Below are 24,196 nucleotides of genomic sequence, written 5' to 3' on the forward strand. Positions count from 1 at the left end.
TCTACATAAGCCAATAGGAACTTAGTAAATGGGCACGAGGCATCACCTGACTGAAGTTCATGATCTGTTGTCGTTGCAGAGCGTTGGTAAGTTGTTTCAAGTTCAAAATTGTCCTACAAAGTTATTTTTGCCCGGTCGAAACAGCATGTATCACTCATATGAATAGTTAGATATTTAATTGCAAATATAACGTTATGTAATGTATCTCCGTTGCACACGTTTGCTGTAGATCAAAATAGTATTTGCTTGTAACAACAATTTTGCACGCTGAATAGTTAAAACAAAAGAGTATGATTCTAGCTATTGAATTAACTTGCAAATGAATAACAAAGTACTATAGGAAAGTGTTTTTTTTAAACTGCGAGGAAATGTCATGGGGAAAAAAAGAGATGAGGTTGACATGCCATCAATTCTTGTCAAACCTAGCCCAATATGGTACTGAAGGAGCCTAACATTACTCCTTAGTCCAAAGACCTTACCTCTGTTTCTAGATGCACTATGCAGAAGTCGCTCAGCCATTTCCTGGTTGCTAAAATCTAATCGTTTTCATAATTTCAGTTTATGTAACTAAACAATAAAGTACAGTAACGCAGTAAAATCTTAGAATTTTTTTCATATTTTTGTTCAGTATCAAATTTCCAACTATATAGTTTGATGCATGTAGATTCTCTTCTGTCATAACTTGTTGCCCCAGAAGACTAAGGTAGTGCTCACCAGAATCTTACATCGATAAAATGAATGCATTAGTAATCTAATTGACACCGGTAAAGTGGTATGTTTTGTTTAGGGACCGGGGGAGAACGCAATAACTCCAAAACAGTGGAAAGATGGGTCCTGTGCAATAGTCCAAATGTCATCAGTTTGACCCGTTTTAAGGAAATTAAAAGCTGAGAAAATGAAGAAACATTTCTGATTAGAATTCTGTTAGTTTTGGGTGCATATTTTGTGGTTGAAATACTGTCTGCTTCCGTAAGTGTCAAAGATAATATTCATATTTTCTCTAGAGATGCTGAAAGAAATCATATTTCTTCACTCATGTTCCTGAGATAATTAACATTTGTATAATTTTACTGCAAGAAATGCATAATTCTGCTGGAGTCAATATTATATTACGCTATGTGAGAGGTTGTAGGCCTACAGTCAGTGTCCATATTTCAGTTACTATTCCATTTAACCCATATAAACTTAAATTAGTATTCTGCAAAGGGTGGCTACTTTGAAAAATCTCAAATATATAATAGAAAATAGTAAAAATAAAGAAAAACCCTGGAATGAGTAGGTGTGTCTGAACTTTTGACTGGCACTGTATATTTACGCACATCTCAGTGACCTAATCCATTGCGGAGGCCTAGACTAAAAGCCAATTTATGCTTGATCTGAAAATGTGGTCGGAGGCTCCATATGGAGGGTGTGACGCATTTGCTGAGCCTCCAAAAGCATGCAGATGCCAAATCGATCTCCGTACCGCATCGCTATGTGCTTCCCAAATGTTCTAACAAAGCGGAGGGCTCTGTATAGCTCCGCATTGACATGATTGGATCCTGTATGAACACAAACTCACTTTCTTGACAACAGCTCTGCACTGCTCTGCGAAGCATGAATGTCATGACTTCTACTGAGGCCATATCCCCTTAAATGCTGCATGGCCAATGCTGATGTCGGATTGAACATGCGCTCAGATGCACAATGCACTTCTCTCTCCAGAATGTGTGCTCTCCTGCCAATTTGTCCACATTCATTGTTTCATAACTTCATTGTGAGTTTTTTGCATTTGAGTGTTAGTGTATATCAATTCCCTATTACATGTCACCAGTAGTACATTTACTGTTAAACCCTATAATTTCTAATCTACAATGTTTGTTACTTTGCTTACTGTAATTTATTTTAATGCATTCAATATTATTATTCCAGTCTTCCTGTTCTTATTGTCTGGGTGAACACATTGTTTGCAGAGTGCACAACCTATGCTACACTTGTGAGAAACAAGTTTTGGTTTATTTCATTCCATTTACGAGTTTTGTTAATTTAGTCATTGTCTTTTGTTTGGACCGCTCCTGTCAATGTAGAGTAAGGACGCGCATGCATAGAAGTAGGCCTATAGTCTATCTGGCCTGAGTGCAAATGTAGGCATATAAATGTGCACATTTGGGGATCTGATAATATTTCTGATTGGCTTAATGCACCACCACACACCACCTGTGAAGCTTCTCAAAGTAATGTTTTCTTCACCTCAAACAGCAAGCAAACAGTCTGTTTTTACATCCATTGGTAATTACAATAGTTCCTCAATGTATTTGAAAAATCTTTCCAGCTCTCTCCCTTTTGATAAATGTCATAAAATAAATTACTTATTAGTGCCTGACTTGGACTGAAATAAGTCCCTGTACTCATTTTGGGTGCTGGTACTGTTTATTTAGATGCAGGAGCTCCACAATACTTTTGAACTGACATTCTATAAGAGTAACAGCAGTAGACAATTTGAGGTGCCGGTAATCAGCTCCGGTGAGCTCCTGCCCAAGTCAAGCACTGCTTCTTATCCCTTGCGCAAATAGCCTACAGTTGTCTGTCCCGAGATAACTGGTGCACAAAATCTGAGGGCCCAGAATATTTATTAAATGTTGCAAGTTCCCTAGTGCAACCTTTGGGCTGGACCCAAGTTAATAGTTGATACAATATTTCAAATTTGGCTACACATGTCCTGTTTTCAACAATGTGATTTATAATATATTTATTTTTGTCAGGATATTTTCTACATGCAGACTGCAAGTTTTTAGTTGTTGGCAATAGAGGTAACTTTTTAGGTTTGTGTCATTTGGATAGAATTTTGATTAACCACATGACAATGATTTTGAGATATGAAGACGTTATAATAACTTTTTCACGAAATTTGCACATGAACACCATAACTGGCATGCAGATCGTTAGAAATTGTAAGATAAATTGGCATTCAACATGAGAAAGGTTGCCGATTCCTTGTGTAGCCTATTACTGGCAACTTCAGGAGAGTAATGGCAGAATCTGCGAAAGCCAGCAAGAGCGGGAGGAGAATAGTTGGTTCAGGTTAATTTTATTTTATTTTTTTTATTTTTTCTTCTTCTGATTATCTAGATCTCTGGCGCCCTCTTGAGGCATTTGACTTATTTCATCAAACCTTAAAGCATCAGACAAGCTCAATGCATGTAGTTGATTTTATTTAAACACATAGGGTATGTCTATCAAATCAACTTTTATTTGTCACATGTGCCAAATCCAACCTGTGTAGACCTTACAGTGAAATGCTTACTTACCAGCCCTTAACCAACAATGCAGTTTGAAGAAAAATACGTGTTGAGTAAAAAAATAGATAAGAAAATAGAAAAATAACAAATAATTAAAGAGCAGCTGTAAAATAACCGTAGCGAAGCTATATACAGGGGGTACCGGTACAGAGTCAATGTGCAGGGGCACAGGTTAGTCGAGGTAATATGTACATGTAGGTAGAATTAAAGTGACTATGCACAGAGGGTAGCAGCACTGTAAAAGGGGGTGGGGGGATGATGACAATAGAAATAGTCTGTGTAGCGATATGATTAGCTGTTCTGGAGTCTTATGGCTTGGTGGGTAGAAGCTGTTAAGAAGCCTTTTGGACCTAGATTTGGAGCTCCGGTACCACTTACCGTGCGGTAGCAGAGAAAAATGTCTATGATTAGGGTGGCTGCAGTCTGACCATTTTTAGGACCGTATTGGTGTGTTTGGACCATGATAGTTTGTTGGTGATGTGGACACCAAGGAATTTGAAGCTCTCAACCTGCTCCACTACAGCCCTGTCGATGAGAATGGGGGCGTGCTTGGTCCTCTTTTTCCTGTAGTCCACAAATGTCTCCATTGTCTTGATCACATTGAGGGAGAGGTTGTTACCCTGGCACCACATGGCTAGGTGACTGACCTCCCTATAGGCTCTCATTGTTGTCGGTGATCAGGCCACTGTTGTTTTGTCGGCGTGGCCATGCAGTCATGGGTGAACAGGAAGTACAGGAGGGGACTGAGCACGCACCCCTGGGGGGACTCCAGTGTTGAGGATCAGCGTGGCAGATGTGTTGTTACCTACCCTTACCACCTGGGGCGACCCGTCAGGAAGTCCAGGATCCAGTTTCAGAGGGAGGTGTTTAGTCCCAGGGGCCGTAGCTTAGTGAGATTGCGTCATCTGTGGATCTGTTGGGGCGGTAAGCGAATTGGAGTGGGTCTAGGGTTTCTATGATAATGGTGTTGAACTGAGCCATGACCAGCCTTTCAAAGCACTTCATGTCTACAGATGTGAGTGCTACGGGTTGGTAGTCGTTTATGCAGGTTACCTTGGTGTTCTTGGGCACAGGGACTATGGTGGTCTGTTTGAAACATGTTGGTATTACAGACTCAGTCAGGGACAGGTTGAAAATATCTGCGACGACACTTGCCAGTTGGTCAGCGCATGCTCAGAGCACACGTCCTGGTAAATCGTCTGGCCCTGCGGCCTTGGGAATGTTGACCTGTTTAAAAGGCTTACTCACATCGGCTACGGAGAACGTGATCACACAGTTGTCCGGAACAGCCGATGCTCTTATGCACGCTTCATTGTCGCTTGCCTCAAAGTGAGCATAGAAGTAATTTAGCTAGTCTGGTAGGCTCGTGACTAGAGGTCAACTGATTACTCGGAATGGCCGATTTAATTAGGGCTGATTTCAAGTTTTCATAACAATCGGTAATCGGTATTGCCTTTTATATTTTTAATATAAATATTTTTTAACTAGGCAAGTCAGTTAAGAACACATTCTTATTTTCAATGACGGCCTAGGAACGGTGGGTTAACTGCCTTGTTCAGGGGCAGAATGACAGATTTTTACCTTGTCAGCTTGGGGATGCAACCTTACGGTTAACTAGTCCAACGCTCTAACCACCTGCTTTACATTGCACTCCATGAGTAGCCTGCCTGTTACGCGAATGCAGGAAGAAGCCAAGGTAAGTTGCTAGCTAGCATTAAACTTGTCTTAGAAAAACGATCAATCATAATCACTAGTTAACTACACATGGTTGATGATATTACTAGTTTTTCTAGCCTGTCCTGCGTCGCATATAATCGATGCGGTGCGCATTCGCGAAAAAGGTCTGTCGTTGCTCCAACTTCTACCTAACCATAAACATCAATGTCTTTCATAAAATCAATACACAAGTATATATTTTTAAACCTGCATCTTTAGTTAATATTGCCTGCTAACATGAATTTCTTTTAACTAGGGAAAATGTGTCACCTCTGCAACAGAGTCAGGGTATATGCAGCAGTTTGGGCCTCCTGGCTTGTTGCGAACTGTGAAGACTATTTCTTCCTAACAAAGACAGCCGACTTCGCCAAACGGGGAATGATTTAACAAAAGCGCATTTGCGAAAAAAGCCCAATCGTTGCACGACTGTACCTAACCATAAACATCAATGCCTTTCTTAAAATCAATACACAGAAGTGTATATATTTTTAAACCTGCATATTTAGCTAAAAGAAATCCAGGTTAGCAGGCAATATTAACCAGGTGAAATTGTCACTTCCGTTCATTGCACGCAGAGTCAGGGTATATGCAACAGTTTGGGTCGCCTGGCTCGTTGCGAACTAATTTGCTAGAATTTTACGTAATTATGACATAACATTGAAGGTTGTGCAATGTAACAGGAACATTTAGACTTATGGATGCCACCCGTTAGGTAAAATACGGAACAGTTCTGTATTTCACTGAAAGAATAAACGTGATAATTTCCGGATTCGACCATATTAATGACCTAAGGCTCGTGTTTCTGTGTGTTATGTTATAATTAAGTCTATGATTTGATAGAGCAGTCTGACTGAGCGGTGGTAGGCAGCAGCATGCTCGTAAGCATTCATTCAAAATAGCACTTTCGTGCATTTTGCCAGAAGCCCTTCGCAATGCATTGCGCTGTTTATGACTTCAAGCCTATCAACTCCCAAGATTAGGCTGGTGTAACCGATATGAAATTGCTGGCTAGTTAGCCAGGTGCGCGCTAATAGCGTTTCAAACTTCACTCGCTCTGAGACTTGGAGTAGTTGTTCCCCTTGCTCTACATGGGTAACGATTCTTCGAGGGTGGCTGTTGTCAATGTGTTCCTGGTTTGAGCCCAGGTAGGAGCGAGGAGAGGGACGGAAGCTATACTGTTACACTGGCAATACTAAAGTGCCTATAAGAACGTCCAATAGTCAAAGGTATATGAAATACGACTTGTATAGAGAGAAATAGTCCTATAATTCCTATAATAACTACAACCTAAAACTTCTTACCTGGGAATATTGAAGACTCATGTTAAAAGGAACCACCAGCTTTCATATGTTGTCATGTTCTGAGCAAGGAACTTAAACTTTAGCTTTCTTACATGGCACATAATGCACTTTTACTTTCTTCTCCAACACTTTGTTTTTTGCATTATTTAAACCAAATTGAACATGTTTCATTATTTATTTGAGGCTAAATTGATTTTATTGATGTACTAACTTAAAATAAGTGTTCATTCAGTATTGTTGTAATTGTCATTATTACAAATAAATAAATAAAAAATGTGGCCGATTTTTAAGCGGTATCGGGTTTTTTTTGGTCCTCCAATAATCGGTATCGCCGTTGAAAAATCATAATCGGTCGACCTCTACTCGTGACACTGGACAGCTCGTAGCTGTATTTCCCTTTTGTAGTCTGTAATAGTTTGCAAGCCTTTTCACATCCGAGGAGCGTCGGAGCTGGTATTGACGCTTTGCCTGTTTGATGGTTCGTCGGAGGGCATAGCGGTATTTCTTATTAGCGTCCGGGTTAGGGTCCCGCTCCTTGAAAGCGGCAGCTCTACCCTTTAGCTCAGTGCGGATGTTGCCTGAAATCCATGGCTTCTGGTTGGGGTATGTACGCACGGTCACTGTGGGGACGACATCATCGATGCACTTATTGATGAAGCCAATGACTGATGTACTCCTCAATGCCATTGGAATATGTTCTGGGCTTCTTCCGGTCTGTGCTAGCAAAACAGTCCTGTAGCTTAGCATCTGCGTCATCTGACCAGTTTGTTATTGACCGAGTCACTGGTGCTTCCTGCTTTAGTTTTTGCTTGTAAGCAGGACTCAGTAGGGTAGAATTATGGACAGATTAGCCAAATGGAGGGCGAGGAGGAGCCTTGTACACGTCTCTGTGTGTGGAGTAAAGGTGGTCTAGAGTTATTTAATTTTTCTTCCCTCTGGTTGCACGTTTAACATGCTGGTAGAAATGAGGTACAACGGATTTTAAGGCCACCAGGCGCGCTGCCTCTGGATGAGCGTTTTCCTGTTTGCTTATGATCTTATACAGCTCATTAAGTGCGGTCTTAGTGCCCGTATCGGTTTGTGGTGGTAAATAGACAGCTATGATAACTAGTGTGGTCTACAGTTTATCGTGAGATTAACTACCTCAGGCGCAAAACCTAGAGACTTCCTTAATATTAGATTTCGTTCACGAGCTGTCGTTTACAAATATACACAGACAGCCACCCCTTGTCTTACTGGAGGCGGCTGTTCTATCTTGCCGATGCAGCGTAAACCACTCCAACTGTATGTTATCTATGTTGTCGTTCAGCTATGCCTCGGTGAAACATAAGATAGTACAGTTTTTAATGTCCCGTTGGTAGGATATTTGTGATCGTAGCTCGTCTGTTTTGTTGTCAAATGATTTTACGTTGGCTAATAAGACTGATGGTTGAGGCAGATTACCTACTCGTTGTCGGCTCCTTAGAAGGCACCCCGATCTACGTCCCTGATATCTCTGTATCTTTCTCATGCGAATTACAGGGATTTGGGTCTTGTCGGGTGTCTGAAGTAAATCCTTTGCATCCGACTCATTAAAGATAAAATCTTAGTCCAGTACGAGGTAAGTAGTTGCTGTCCTGATATCCAGAAGCTATTTTCTGTCATAAGAGACGGTGGCAGAAACATTATGTACAAATAATGTAAAAAAACACTAGGTTAGGCGCCCGTAAAACGGCAGCCATCTCCTCCGGCGCCGTTCTATCACTTTATGTAAAAATACACGTTTTAAGAATTTCAGCCAACCGATTGGTCGAAAGAACGGACGACTTTTGGTTGACCAAGATTTTAATTGTTGGGGACAACCCTAGCACCTTTTTCCCCACTTTTATGGAATAAATACTTGTATTATAAGGTCATACAAGTTTTACTGTGCATGAAGTTTCAAATGCATTCTGTCATTACTAAATGTGTAATGTGATAGGTATTTTGACATAAAAAAAGACACAAACATTTAATGAATAAAATATTGAATCGGTCTTCCTCAAATGAAGGAAATGATACAATCTAGAGTAGAAGGGAATCTGATTTCATTGGTCCTCAACTCGTGGCTCAGACACGTCATTCACGAAAAATGTTGTTAGCCCTGAGTTAACCTGGGCCAGAGTAGGTTATTTCTGAAGGATTTGTTGCCATAGAAATTGACCTGGCTAAAAGGTGAGCCACTTTCGTGGTACTGGTTATCCTGAGTAGAACTCAGATTTGACTAAAGTTACCTCGCTAACTCGAACCAAGTACGTAGTATAGGGCTTTAGGGGTGTGAGAATAGCTGATCATGCAATTTTACCCAACCAATAAACATCTTTCACACACAAACATCAAACATTTCACAATAATAAAGCATTATGTTCCCTAAATATGTTTTTAAGAACATTCCACCACTGTTTTTGGATAATAAATCCACCACGGCAACTTCAACTCTACTACCTTGACTGTGATCTTAACAACAATAATGACAAGGTTTTTGTTAATTTGCAGAATTGCCTGTATAATTAAACACTGCGTCATCATGGGCCGCCTGGACGGGAAAGTCATTGTGTTGTCAGCAGGAGCCCAGGGCATTGGAAGAGCTGCAGCCATTGTAATATTTACTTAATTTACCATTTGCCACACAGCTAGGCTACATTTGCTTAACAAGTATACACTGAGTGTACAATACATTAGGAACACCTTCCTAATATAGGGTTGCACCCCCTTTTGCCCAACAAGAGCCTCAATTAATCGGGGCATGGACTCAACAAGGTGTTGAACGCCTTCCACAGGGATGCTGCCCCATGTTGACGCCAATGTTTCCCACAGTTGTCAAGTTGGCTGGATGTCCTTTGGCTGGTGGACCATTCTTGATACACACACACACACAACTGTTGCGCATGAAAACCCAGCAGCGTTGCAATTCTTGACACACTCAAACCGGTGCGCCTGGCCCCCACTACCATACCCTGTTCAAAGGCACTTAAATATTTTGTCTTGCTCATTCTCCCTCTGAATGGCAGATACACAATCCATGACTCGAGGCTTAAAATTACTTCTTTAACCTGTCTCGTCCCCTTCATCTACACTGATTTTGAAGTGGATTAGACAAGTGACACCAATAAGGGACCATAGCTTTCACCTGGATTCATCTGGTCAGTCTGTCATGGATAGAGCAGGTGTTCCTAATGTTTTGTACATTCAGTGTAGATATGGTGGGTCGGTAACAAGCAGCCCACTTGCCAAATTCGTCCTATTAGCATTTTTATTAGGCCTCCCAAAGACTGTAACCAAGAATTCCATTCCAAACTATTCCCACAAATACAGACCTATGTGATCATGTCTCAATCAAGGTATGATATTTTTGCATCTATTTGGGTTTACTTGCAGTCAATTTACGCGGCTAAACCTAGTTGCCTACCCCTACTCTAAGACTTGTACAATGATGTAAAGTATTCATGATGTATTAATTTGAACATTTTACTGATATTGAGTGAACTGTAAATAACCATGAAAGTAATATTCTGTCATTTTAACTGTAGGCCTTTGCCAAAGAAGGAGCTCAAGTCACTGCAACAGATATCAATGGAGAGAAGCTGAAGGAACTGGATGGCCACCCTGGTACAGTTTATTTTTGTTTACTACCGCCATTTACTGGGGATCCCGAGAATTAAGGCGTGCCCTTCATTCATATCAAATCTTAAAATCCATCAAGACATTAGTTTGAATGCAATACCCTCAGTACACCCCAATGAATGTTCCTGTTTTATAGAGTAGGAGCCCTGCCACTGTTTTGGTGAACTGCTTAGAGATGGGGCTGGAGAAATGTAACTACTCTCAGGTTCATAGAAGGAACTATGTAAGGACTGACCATCCGTGATTTCAAAAGTATAGTTTTAACCATGTTTGTTTACAAATTACATTCTTTACACATAAAAAAAAAAAAAAAAAGCTTATATTTCGGGTTCTGATGGGGTATCTATATTATACCGTGAGCCACAAAATTGCATTGGGATTTCCTACAATTTTGCTTAAATTTTCTTCATTTTAGGGCCTCAAGAAGCATGTCATCTGGGGAAATGCCACTGGCCACTTTGTTTTGAATTGCAGTCTCTCATTTTCCAACTTTTCTTTAGACATATTAGACATTTAAAAGGGGGTAAAGAGGGGAGATAACCCTCCCAGGTTAACTCTGGAAAGAATCCTGGTCTCTGGCGGGGAGTTGCATATGTGATGAGCACAGGGAGAGTTACCACTCAGCCATAGCTCTGCACACCCAGTAAAATTTTAAACCAATTAATTGTTTAATATTGCAAACAGGGTGATATTTTTACATGAGCAAATTAACCATAACGTTTTAAATAAACGGGAAGTTGCAAATAGCTTATTAGCAGCCTGAACTTGTGCTTTGCAGTGTGGGCTATTGAGTGAACGATTCTGTGATGGTTCCAGTCCACAAAGATGAAATTACATTGAATCGGATTGGAAAGGATAAGTATATTAATTTAAAAGTGCAAAATTGATGTACCATTTGGAGATTGCCCTTAAAGTTATTAACGCTTACCTTTTGAGGATAGCAAAACCCTGGTATTTTCAAAGGCTACATTAAAACAATGTCCATGGTTTAATCTCTAACCATACTGTTTAGGTGTAATGGGTAGTTGTATTGTTTTAGGGGTTATGAACTGCTCCTATTACAATACATTCCAATGCTTAAATGCATTTCTATGACACATGTGCGATGATCACAGTACATTACCCAACCATGCCTATGTTTGAGGCATGGATGTTTAGTTATGGTAGATAGTCCTCTCAAAGTGAGTTACTTAAAAGGGACAGTGTACCACTTCCTTCTGTGCATGTTCATCTTCCCACACCTACTAATGTATTAAAGAGATGCAGCGGGATCTTTTTCAAATCTCACGATTTGGACACGAAGTGCCTATGTATGGTTCATACATGCATTATATACCATCTGGTGTCCTGTCTTAGTGGATAAAGCTACTCAACATTTCATGCCTGTGCCCTACACGTTTGTTCCTTCCAATTTGTGGCTGCGCTCTGAAGGTACACTGGGTTGCCCACATGCTTAGATATTTTGGATAACAGCGAGGATAAAAGGAATGCAACAGAAGTTAGAATGCTTCAGATATTAAAGTTATAGTATATAGATTTTGGATAATTAAATACTTATCCAAAATGTACCAGCCTGTGGGCCTGAAAGCAAAAAGTAAATAAATTAAAATTTATGTGTGGGGCTTTAGCTGAGATTGTTCTTTAGAGTCAAGTATATATGTCAAGGCCTCAATTGTTCCTTGATTAGCACCATTCATTCTCACTGTCGATAATTATGTTAGAACTTCTAATAGTAACTGTATCCACTTTAAGAAACATAATATATGCAAAGCATTGAATATTTAAATTCATGCACTTCTAAATTAATTTTAACTTTGCCCCAGAAGAATTTAACTAAAGGGCACTCCCACTTAAATACAGTCTGCGAACAAACTTAACATTTATAAATGAATGGTTCGGATTACGGGATGCCAAGGTAATATTTTTCCATATTCTGTTCCAGTTAAAGGGTTGTTCCGATTCAATTAGATCTGTGGAACATACTTTTTTTTTTATGGCTAGCTCATAATGAGCTTTCCAGAAGTTTATATATTTTTGAGATCAGTTCTTTCGGGAGCCCAGAGTTTATTCATAAAACCAATAATTGGATGGTTCGGTCGTTTGGTTTCCCAAGGGACTCCATAAGCCAGCATAGCTGATCTAAGTTGTAAATATAGAAAAAAGGAGTTGTCTGATAATGTGCATGTATCTTGGAATGTTCTCAAACTATTACTGCCCATGATATCAGTAAGTGTATGGATTCCACATTTGGACCAAAGGCCACCCTCCAAATCGCAAGGCATTATTGTGAAATATTGGTAGTATGGCCATGCCATTTTGATTCAGAGTGAAATTATTTTTAACATCCCATTGGTAGTTAGTCTTGTCTAGATAAAACCTTTGGCAGAAACTTTAACAGGGGGCCTCCCGAGTGGTGCAGCAGTCTAAGACACTGCATCGCAGTGCTAGAGGTGTCACTACAGACCCGGGTTCAATCCCAGGCTGTGTCACATGAGGCAGCTGCAACTCCCGTACGGACTCGGGAGAGGCGAAGGTCGAGAGCCATGCATCCTTCCGAAACGTGACCCTGCCTAGCCGCACTGCTTCTTGAAACACTGCTCGCTTAATCCGGAAGCCAGCCGCACCAATGTGTCAGAGGGAACACTATACAACTGGAGACCAAAGTCAGCATGCATGCGCCCGGCCCGCCACAAGGAGTCGCTAGAGCGCGATGGGACAAGGACATCCCGGTTGGCCAAACCCTCCTCTAACCTGGACGACGCAGGGCCAATTGTGCGCTGCCTCGTGACACAGCCTGGGATTGAACCCGGGTCTGTAGTGACACCTCTAGCACTGCGATGCAGTGTCTTAGACTGCTGCACCACTCGGGAGGCCCCCTGTTAAAGTTTCTGCCAATGGTTTTATCTAAGGAAGGAAATATAAATGGGTTTTTCTATAAATAATGGGGCCAATGTGTGACATTGGGATTAACATTCGTAAATGGTTTGTAACTAAAGTAACGATTTTCATGCAGTTCCACAGGTGTAGTTGCAAATTGGCCCATAACTCCACCTGTACAGCCTAGGACTATACGTCCTTTAAGCGGTGTTCATACAGACATTGACAAGTCAAATTCAAGGACTTTCAGAGATCTTTTCTACCACTTAATTATAATTCAAGGACCTCAATGGTAAATAATTCTACCTATATAGGGCCTAATACACCCCCCACTTTAAGAATATATCTTTTTTTTAGGCCTTGCCAATGTAATGATATTTAAACAGTGGTGGTCGGTGCCGTTTAAGTTAAGGCAGGATGATACTTTTGAGCATGGCCTTATTTTTATTACAGCATGTTGGATGACAGTCATTCATATTCAATGTAACATCGATAGGTTTAGGCTACTACATGATACTAACATTTTCCCAGCAGCTATCATGAGGTTGCTACAACCTAGCCTATAAATGAAAGTTTACAACGTACAGTTGAAGTCAGAAGTTTACATACACCTTAGCCAAATACATTTAAACTCAGTTTTTCACAATTCCTGACATTTAATCCTAGTAAAAAATCCTAGTAAAAATTCCCTGTCTTAGGTCAGTTAAGAATGTGAAATGTCAGAATAATAGTGATTTATTTCAGTTTTTCTTTTCTTTCATCACATTCCCAGTGGGTCAGAAGTTTACATAAGCTCAGTTAGTATTTGGTAACATTGTTTTCAGACTTATTTCACTTATAATTCACTGTATCACAATTCCAGTGGGTCAGAAGTTTACGTACACTTTGTTGACTGTGCCTTTTTAAACAGCTTGGAAAATTATGTCATGGCTTTAGAAGCTTCTGATAGGCTAATTGACATAATTTAATGATGCACTTCACAAAATAGATGGCATCATGAGGCAGGAAAATTATGTGGATATATTGAAGCAACATCTCAAGACATCAGTCAGGAAGTTATAGCTTGGTCGCAAATGGATCTTCCAAATGGACAATGACCCCAAGCAATCTTCCAAAGTTGTGGCAAAATGGCTTAAGGACGACAAAGTCAAGGTATTGGAGTGGCCATCACAAAGCCCTGACCTCAATCCTATAGAAAATCTGTAGGCGGAACTGAAAAAGCGTGTGCAGCAAGGAGGCCTACAAACCTGACTGTTACACCAGCTCTGTCAGGAGGAATGGCCCAAAATACACCCAACTTATTGTGGGAAGCTTGTGGAAGGCTACCCAAAACGTTTGACCGAAGTTAAACAATTTAAAGGCGATGCTACCAAATACTAATTGTAAACTTCTGACCCACTGGGAATGTGGTGAAAGAAATAAACGCTGAAATCATTTCCTCTACTATTATTCTGTGATTTCACGTTCTTAAAATAAAGTGGTGATCCTAACTGACCTAAGACAGGGAATTTTTTTAAATGTCAGGAATTGTGAAAAACTGAGTTTAAATGTATTTGGCTAAGGTGTACGTAAACTTCCGACTTCAACTGTAATTGATTCCAACATTTTAAATGGACCTTAGGAGGAATACTGTCCCATCCAGGTGATTTGCCTTTATTCATGCTATCCAATGCTCTTTTGAGTTCAAGAAAGGTGGCTTCCTCTGAGAGAAGTTTTTAATTATTTTAGAAAAATACTTAGTATTGCTTTGTATGGATATACAATCAGAGGTTTACAGTTATTTATAGAAGGAGAATCTTTGATTAATTTGGGTTGTGATGGTAAAGCAACTACTGAAATAGTGGAATTATCTGCTCATTACTGCATGGCTTGTTGGCCAGTAAACGACTGGGACGATTACCGTGGAAGTAATGGTTGGGTCTTACTCGATGGATGGTAAATTTGGCTCTCTATCTTATCAATAAATTAAGTTCTGTCTTGACTCTGAAAAGAGTAATAGCTACCTGGTCTGAAAAGTGTTTGTTGAACGCTCCAACACAGTTAACGTTTCCAAATCTATGTAGAACTTTTTAAAATCTAGACACATCACTTCACATGACACAGCCCGCATCCACCTATGGTTTTTGGGGCTAATCTTACGTATATCTCCTAGGTATCAAGACTAAGGTGGTGGATGTGACCAAGAAGGACCAAGTGGAAGCGCTGGCCAAGGAGTTTGACCACATAGATGTGCTGTTCAATGTTGCCGGGTATTTTTTTAATGCTTTTTCCTGTTCCTTTTTCACATATTTTGAGGGATTGATTCAATTATATCGATGACACACTGAATTAATACATGTCAGATCAGATGTTGCACCATCACACACCATTTTCCAAAAGGTGCCCCCTGTACCGAAGTAGCTAGGGCACTGTCTACATTTTATTTTGTGTAAACCAGGTAAATTATTTGTCTTCACATTTTCCCTCTGCACAATTTCAACAGGTCACATTTCACACTTTTTAAGACCACTGCAAATACAATTTAAAGGGTTACTTCGGGATTTTGGCAATTAAGTATTTTCTGCTTACATAGTCAGATTAACTCATGGATACCATTTTAATGTCTCTGCATTCAGTATGAAGGAAGTTGGAGGAAGTTTTGTGAGCCAATGACTGGAAGTCTGCAGTATCTACTAGCATGCTAGCAGTTATCATAGACTTACAGGCATTGTGCTAATACTAGTTATCAAGCTGACTGGGAACACCGCCATTTTGGTTCATCCATGATTGACCACTACCCATCACCCCTCCCAGGTTTGTCCATCACGGCTCCATCCTGGACTGCGAGGAGGCGGACTGGGACTTCACCATGAACGTCAACGTCCGCAGCATGTACCTCATGACCAGGGCTTTCCTGCCCAAGGTGACCAACCACCCCGCCTCTTTACTCCACCGACCTCTGACCCCAGAATTAAGGAACACACAGTCCTCACCATATGAATTTCAACTGAAGCTACAGTGCCTTCAGAAAGTATTCATACCCCTTGACTTATTCTACATTTTGTTGTTACAGCCTGAATTCAGAAACAGTCCTGTAGTTTAGCATCTGCTTCATCTGACCACTTTTTTGTATACCGAGTCACTGGTGCGTCCTGCTTTAATTTTTGCTTGTAAGTAGGAATCAGGAGGATAGAGTTGTGGTCGGATTTACCAAATGGATGGCGAGGGAGAGCTTTGTACTTGTCTCTGTGTCAGCTATTCATTTTCTTTATCAATAATAATAATACAAAAAAAAAATCTACCAACAATTCCACTTTGACATTATGGGGTATTGTGTGTAGATCCGTTACCCAGTCTAATACATTTTAAATTCAGGCTGTAACACAACAAAATGTGGAAAAAGTAAAGGGGTGTGAATACTTTCTGAAGGCACTGTACATTTATTTTACGCCAGCATTTTGAATTTGAGATTAAATTATGAATGAGGTGACGGTACAGAATGTCACTTTTTTTTTAAGGTATTGTATTTTCTATCCGTTTTACCATTTAGAAATAAAGGCACTAAGTGTGTCGCACTAACCTACAGAACTTGAGACAACGGCACACAGCATTAAACCATGAAACGTAATGTCACACTTCCAAATAATTAATTCATCAAAACCCAGCCCTTTCACGCATCCGCCAGCTACTGCGCCCATAATTCTGGTTGTGAAAATAAATATTTCTGATACCCCGAACCTATAGCCTACCGCCAGCACTGAGATTATCATTCTCCTAACCTACTACGTTAATTCCCTGGATTATTCTCAACCTAGTCCATTGTGAATTAATCCTACAGTTTATTAAATAGCACAGACTAATAATGAGTAAAAAAAAAAATACATCCAGTGTTTGCTCAATATTTTTGAAGTGTTGACAATCAACATTGTTGTAATGGGCTTCAGCGATGCCTTTAAGCATTGTACTTGTAGTCAAATACAATTTACTGGATCTTTCGTATTTGTGTGTGTGAGGCACGTTCTGAAAAAACAAGATATAACCTAGGCCTACCGTTGATATGGGGTTATAGGAGAGAAATTGACGAATAGCCTATGTTTGGAGGAGCGTGTCTTTGGTAATCGAACAAGAGACGCTCTTTGGATATGGGGATGGATACGAGCCAAATTAAACACACACACACACACACACACACACACACACACAGTAGCCTATCCATAAATGTTTCTCGATGTTCTACCCTTGTCTGTGAATTTTGACTAATACAAAAGCATGCTGGCAAAAGCGCCATGAGTAGACCATTGAAAACCATTTATGGATAGGCTATTTGTGCATAGCCAGGATAAGAAAAACACCAGACACATTGCTGCTGAACCAGCTTTTTTGTTATAGTAGGGCAAGGTTTTTTTTAAATTAAACGAAACGGAAAATATGATTGTTACAGGAAAATAACTTAAATGTTTCTAAATACGAGTCATCGGATTATCTCTCGTTCCATGATGGGTATATAGTCAGGGATTTTTGTAATGTTACATTTTAGTGATTTAGCAGAGTCTCTTATCCAGACCAATTTACAGGAGCGATTAGGGTTCAGTGCCTTGCTCAAGGGCACAGACAGATTTTTCACCTAGTCGACTCTCGGCTACCTGCCAGGTTCTGGATACAATTATGTCATAGCCTACATACTGTAGATAAAAATGAGATGTCTGCTCACTGTTTTGCTGCTGCCAAACAACCTTTTAATAAAGCTTTTGTGATTTAAGATTCATTTCAAAGCGGTCTCATGAGCCAAACCCTTTATCGATTGTTTTGACTACTTGGCGAATGCATTGGCCATGACCGTGTAGGGGCATTATTTTTGTAGTAACTGCAGCAGATATTGTAGTGGAAACCTGCCCAAGATGTGTATAGTGCAGTGTCTTATCTACTATGTCGACTTAATAATTAAACATTTTGATATATACAGATAAATTAGATCACTTACTTGGATAACACTGTCCTGTTGATCAAAACATTTTTTTCTCAACTCAGATGTTGGCCAAGAAGTCCGGGAATATCATTAACATGGCATCTGTGGCCTCCAGTATAAAAGGTAAGGATGTGATTTTAAAAAAAATATAATAATAATAATAATAATACTGAACTAAAATATAAATGCAACAAATTTGTGCACAACATTTTGAAGATTTCTGTGCGTATGGAACGTTTCTGGGACCTTTTATTTCAGCTCATGAAATATGGGTCCAACACATGTTGTGTTTTTATATTTTAGTTCAATGTGTACAGGGTTGGGTAGGTTACTTTCTAAATGTAATCTGTTGCTTGTTACTTGTCCAAAATTGGGTAATCCAAAAGTTACGTTACTGATTACAAACTCGGTAACGTATTCTGATTACATTCTGTTACTTTTAGGGTTCTTTCCCCTTAAGAGACATTAGAAGAAGATGGAAATGTATGTTACCAATTGAACGGTATCTATTGCAGGATAAACCAATGTTAAAGTTTACATAGCTGGCCATATATGGATGTAAAATTTAACTTTATGGGTTGGTTATGTAGGCTTCTTCTAAACCATCGCTTTCTACTACATATAACAATACGATTAAATTATATCTTTACATTAGAAAACAAAGTCTCAGAATTCCAATAAATGGTATACCCCTTGATCTTCAAGAATAGGACTTGGAAATATGGAAGTATAGATAAACAGAGTAGTTATGCTCAGGTAATGATTTTGTTGTCATGGAGGACTGAATGGGGTCATTGATTTCAAGTTGAAAAATAAATGCTGCGCTCATGGAATGGCATGCTTTGAGCACTACTGAAAAGTGCTACTTACACTGGGAAAATAAATTACATATGTTTACTTTTTTGTTGGTGACAACAAAATATCTTCATAATATGAAGTTGTTTAAAGGGCAAATACACAGATGAAACAGTAACAAAACGGTAGCCCCGTCTCTGTTTTGGTAAAAAGCTGAGGGATGAGCCTGGAGAAATGTAACCACTCTCAGATTAATAGACAGCTATGGATGCAAGGACTGACCATCCATGATATCAAAATGATTGTTTTCACCATGTTATGAGGCTACACAGTGTTTGTTTACATTTACAAGGTTTACAAACATTGGAGAAAAACTAGCTTATATTTTGGGTTTTCATGGAGTGTGACAGTTGAACTAAGCTCATGAGGCATTTATAAGTTATATTCCTCAAGAATCAATGTGTTTGTGTGTTTTATATATTAGTCCAAAAATGGATGTAGCAACTACAGATTGCCCCTTTTAAGTCTATCAAAAGTGTGAGTTTGAGCATGTGTCCATTAGGCCTATGGATTTTTTAAAATCAGATCCACTTTTATTTCATAGGTTGGGATCTGCACTATGCAGCTGTTGCAAGAGCGCATTTTTCACTGGCTGTCCACTGGTTTAAAAAACAATGATTGATGGGCAGCTTCAGCTTCTTGAATTCAACCATTATTGGGATCAAATACACATTTAGATTTGTGAGCAGCCATCCACAATTCATGAGGTGCAAATAGCTAAATGAGAGAGCAGCAGTGTGATTCACATCAATGCGCTATGTAGATATCAATAATAAGTGATATTCGTATCACCGCACACACCACTGCTGTCATCCTTACCTCCAAACGTTTATTCAAATTGGATAGTCATTGGATGCCAACAGCAGTCAAATCAAATCAAAATCAAATTTATTTTTATATAGCCCTTCGTACATCAGCTGATATCTCAAAGTGCTGTACAGAAACCCAGCCTAAAACCCCAAACAGCAAGCAAAGCATGTGAAAGAAGCACGGTGGCTAGGAAAAACTCCCTAGGAAAAACTCCCTAGAAAGGCCAAAAACCTAGGAAGAAACCTAGAGAGGAACCAGGCTATGAGGGGTGGCCAGTCCTCTTCTGGCTGTGCAGGGTGGATATTATAACAGAACATGGTCAAGATGTTAAAATGTTCATAAATGACCAGCATGGTCAAATAATAATAATCATAGTAGTTGTCGAGGGTGCAACAAGCACGTCCGGTGAACAGGTCAGGGTTCCATAGCCGCAGGCAGAACAGTTGAAACTGGAGCAGCAGCACGGCCAGGTGGACTGGGGACAGCAAGGAGTCATCATACCAGGTAGTCCTGAGGCATGGTCCTAGGGCTCAGGTCCTCCGAGAGAAAGACAGAAAGAGAGAATTAGAGAGAGCATATTTAAATTCACACAGGACACCGGATAAGACAAGAGAAATACTCCAGATGTAACAGACTGACCCTAGCCCCCCGACACAAACTACTGCAGCATAAATAATGGAGGCTGAGACAGGAGGGATCAGAAGACACTGTGGCCCCATCCGATGATACCCCCGGACAGGGCCAAACAGGCAGGATATAACCCCACCCACTTTGCCAAAGCACAGCCCCCACACCACTAGAGGGATGTCTCCAACCACCAACTTAACGTCCTAAGACAAGACCGCACCATTGGAAGCCATAGCTTGGACTGTAGCCTACAAAAGACTATTCCTGTTCTTTTCCCGCGATCCATCAACACATTTGGTGTCATCATAGTGGTCTCTGACTTGTGGTCAGACTCACTCAGGTGGAACAAACTTAAACTTGTGGCTTTTTTCAATGCTGATTTGAATGTCATTTAGAAAACAGAAGTGCCAAAGATTTTTTTACGCGAACATCCTTTCTGGATTTAAAGTAATCGTCTAGTTTTTCAAAAGTATCTGTAATCTGATTACAATATTTTAGCTGGTAACGGGTTAGTTACCGTTTTTTTGTAATCCCTTACATGTAATCCGTTAGATGTAAGAGGTAGAGGTCTGTAATTTTTATCATAGGTACACTTCAACTGTGAGAGACGGAATCTAAAACAAAAATCCAGAAAATCACAAAATTTGCATTTTATCGCATGACATTATTATTTGATCAGCTATCAACCAGTAAGAATGTCTCTCACAGACCTGTTAGTTTTTCTTTAAGAAGCCCTCCTGTTCTCCACTCATTACCTGTATTAACTGCACCTGTTTGAACTCGTTACCTGTATAAAAGACACCTGTCCACACATTCAATCAAACAGACTCCAACCTCTCCACAATGGCCAAGACCAGAGAGCTGTGTAAGGACATCAGGGATAAAATTGTAGACCTGCACAAGGCTGGGATGGGCTACAGGACAATAGGCAAGCAGCTTGGTGAGAAGGCAACAACTGTTGGCGCAATTATTAGAAAATGGAAGAAGTTCAAGATGACGGTCAATCACCCTCGGTCTGGGGCTCCATGCAAGATCTCACCTCGTGGGGCATCAATGATCATGAGGAAGGTGAGGGATCAGCCCAGAACTTCACGGCAGGACCTGGGCAATGACCTGAAGAGAGATGGGACCACAGTCTCAAAGAAAACCATTAGTAACACACTACGCCGTCATGGATTAAAATGCTGCAGCGCAAGCAAGGTCCCCCTGCTTAAGCCAGCGCATGTCCAGGCCCGTCTGAAGTTTGCCAATGACCATCTGGATGATCCAGAGGAGGAATGGGAGAAGGTCATGTGGTCTGATGAGACAAAAATAGAGCTTTTTGGTCTAAACTCCACTTGCCGTGTTTGGAAGAAGAAGAAGGATGAGTACAACCCCAAGAACACCATCCCAACCGTGAAGCGTGGAGGTGGAAACATCATTCTTTGGGGATGCTTTTCTGCAACGGGGACAGGACGACTGCACCGTATTGAGGGGAGGATGGATGGGGCCATGTATCGCGAGATCTTGGCCAACAACCTCCTTCCCTCAGTAAGAGCATTGAAGATGGGTCGTGGCTGGGTCTTCCAACATGACAACAACCCGAAACGCACAGCAAGGGCAACTAAGGAGTGGCTCCGTAAGAAGCATCTCAAGGTCCTGTAGTGGCCAAGCCAGTCTCCAGAACTGAACCCAATAGAAAATCTTTGGAGGGAGCTGAAAGTCCGTATTGCCCAGCGATAGCCCCGAAACCTGGAGGATCTGGAGAAGGTCTGTATGGAGGAGTGGGCCAAAATCCCTGCTGCAGTCTGTGCAAATCTGGTCAAGAACTACAGGAAACGTATGATCTCTGTAATTGCAAACAAAGGTTTCTGTACCAAATATTAAGTTCTGCTTTTCTGATGTATCAAATACTTATGTCATGCAATAAAATGCAAATGAATTACTTAAAAATCATACAATGTGATTTTCTGGATTTTTGTTTTAGATTCCGTCTCTCACAGTTGAAGTGTACCTATGATCAAAATTACAGACCTCTACATGCTTTGTAAGTAGGAAACACTGCTGATTTCGCAGGTTATCAAATACTTGTTCTCCCCACTGTATATATACTATGTGTGTGTGTGTATATAAATAAATACACACACACTGTATGTATGGTAATTCATCATGAATTAGTCAATCAAAACCTTTGTGGCTGCGTGTGTTCCCTCCATAGGTGTGGTGAATCGATGCGTGTACAGCACCTCCAAGGCTGCTGTCATTGGGCTCACCAAATCTATAGCAGCCGATTTTCTCGAGCAAGGCATTCGCTGTAACTGCATATGTCCTGGTAAGCACTGAACCCTACATTCCTTGTATAAAATCTAATTAACGTGCCTTTCCTTTTTAATCATACCCTAGCATGACTCAGGAATGGCATGATCTGTGTTAGATTATAACACACACTGTTTACAGGAATGCTACACTGGACAGGGAACTTTTGTCAATCATGATACGCTCCCATTTATTTCAATGAAACCTGGGCATAAGCCATGAGCAGCGCGAGCCACTCGCAGAGCCACATCTTAAAATTACGCTCGGGTTCTATTTTCAAGAATTTGACATGCCGCTCACGCCCGAGGTCACAGTACAGAGATGTCTCCCTGTGAAAAGTGTATTGTTTTTGTTTAATCATTGTGATGTACCATACACTGTATAAAGAATAGTGATTATGTACAAAATGTAAGTGTCCTCTCTGCTAAACAGGGACTGTGGACACCCCGTCTCTGAGGGGGAGAATCCAGGCTCAGCCTGATCCAGAACAGGTACTCTCTACCTTCCACAACTACTGTCATATTGTTTTAGTGTATAACAGGACAGCCTAAAATAAGCTCCCTGTGCGCCATATGTCTGTGCATTAATTGATAGAAATCTGTTAATGATTATTTATTTGTCAGTGTTGCATGTACGAAGTACCAACGCTGACTAGATTCGATGGCTATTTTACGTGGCCCTTTTAACCCACAGTGGGAAACGCTCCATTAGAAAGATGCCAATAGTAAATATATTTATATGATATATGTCCTGCTTCATCTCTGCAGGCCCTAAAAGACTTTATGGCGAGACAGAAGACGGGACGAATGTGCACTGCCGAGGAGGTGGCACACCTCTGTGTCTACCTGGCCTCAGACGAGGTGAGCGCATTCATGGTCTGCAGAGCCCACAGCAGCAACAACAACAAAAAGTATCTGAATGTTGGGTTAATGTTTTGTTTCTGTTACCGTGCGTTAGCATGCCACTGGGTGCTAAATGATAGCTGATGTAGCCGGGGTTTAGTCACGTTCTTTAACAATTTATTTGAAACATCTGTTAAGCTAAGTTATGACGTTGTTGCCCTTATGACGTAGCACCCAAGTAAACTGTAACTCTTTATTCCACCTCCCTCTAGTCTGCCTATGTCACTGGAACTGAGCATATCATTGATGGAGGATGGAGGCTCTGAAGAACCTACAGTACAGAGCACAAGGAAGCTCTAGAAAACTGCCATGAGTTACTGTTAGTTACAGTAATAGAAATTTCAGTGGCCTATGCCTTATTGTATGCCAAAATCTTGACTTATTTTGAAATCATGCAGAAGCTGCTGACATTTTTACAGATTTTTCAAATTTTATGAACTGTTTGATTATGTGGTGTACATTTAATAGTCTCTTCAAAAATAATTTAAGAATAATGACTTCTGGTTTCCTTGTTTTGTAGCACCAATAGTACCTCATAAGTGTACAATAATATACTGTAATCAACTAGCTTTAAACACCCATCTCATTGTACATGTGATTTTTGTGCTCATTGACACAATGATTACATATAGCTAATAAACAAAATGCAATACTTGACTTATTTTTGTAACTCATTTAAAACATTTTGTAATGTGTTGTAACTGCTAGTTTGTGAAGCATACCGGTAATCACAATTGATAAGTGTTTAGGTGTTTGCAAGCAGTTGATTGGCTGAGTGAAACCAATCGTGACAACCGCTATCCTTCTGTGCCGTCACACTGTGTATAGCTTAAACGGGGTTTTTTCTCTGTGATCCTCTGTGTGTGTGAAAGTTACTCCAGCTTAGCGTCTCAACTCAGCGGCCTCCTGCTCCAGTTGTTCCAGGAGTCCTTTAGTCAAACTCACTTC

At 40.4% G+C, this 24,196-nt stretch overlaps 1 protein-coding gene across 3 annotated transcripts; it reads left to right on the forward strand.

The window, feature by feature from the left end:
- Window positions 1-23,905, forward strand: bdh2 (3-hydroxybutyrate dehydrogenase 2). 3 transcript variants are annotated; one of them, NM_001141916.2, is made up of 11 exons: window positions 49-86; window positions 7,817-7,895; window positions 8,810-8,912; window positions 9,844-9,922; window positions 14,967-15,063; window positions 15,608-15,716; window positions 17,822-17,882; window positions 22,249-22,362; window positions 22,779-22,837; window positions 23,114-23,206; window positions 23,461-23,904. In NM_001141916.2, exons 3-11 carry the CDS (start codon window positions 8,841-8,843, stop codon window positions 23,512-23,514), a joined length of 738 nt encoding a protein of 245 aa, NP_001135388.1. In that variant the 5' UTR covers window positions 49-86; window positions 7,817-7,895; window positions 8,810-8,840; the 3' UTR covers window positions 23,515-23,904. The 3 variants fall into 3 exon arrangements, with proteins under 3 accessions (XP_013987033.1, XP_013987032.1, NP_001135388.1); XM_014131557.3 differs by lacking the exon at window positions 7,817-7,895 and having other exon boundaries at window positions 13-86; window positions 23,461-23,905; XM_014131558.3 differs by lacking the exons at window positions 7,817-7,895; window positions 8,810-8,912 and having other exon boundaries at window positions 1-86; window positions 23,461-23,905.
- The last annotated feature ends 291 nt before the right edge of the window (window positions 23,906-24,196 follow it).

This window comes from Salmo salar, chromosome 12 (assembly GCF_965601325.2).
Source record: "Salmo salar chromosome 12, fSalSal1, whole genome shotgun sequence".
Classification (NCBI taxonomy): domain Eukaryota; kingdom Metazoa; phylum Chordata; class Actinopteri; order Salmoniformes; family Salmonidae; genus Salmo; species Salmo salar.

Coding starts and splice junctions, on each gene's coding strand:
- bdh2 (XM_014131557.3), top strand. CDS start 8,841: ATGGGCCGCCTGGACGGGAAAGTCATTGTGTTGTCAGCAGGAGCCCAG. Junction 15,064..15,607: donor GTGCTGTTCAATGTTGCCGG/GTATTTTTTTAA, acceptor CACCCCTCCCAG/GTTTGTCCATCACGGCTCCA. Junction 23,207..23,460: donor TCTACCTGGCCTCAGACGAG/GTGAGCGCATTC, acceptor ACCTCCCTCTAG/TCTGCCTATGTCACTGGAAC.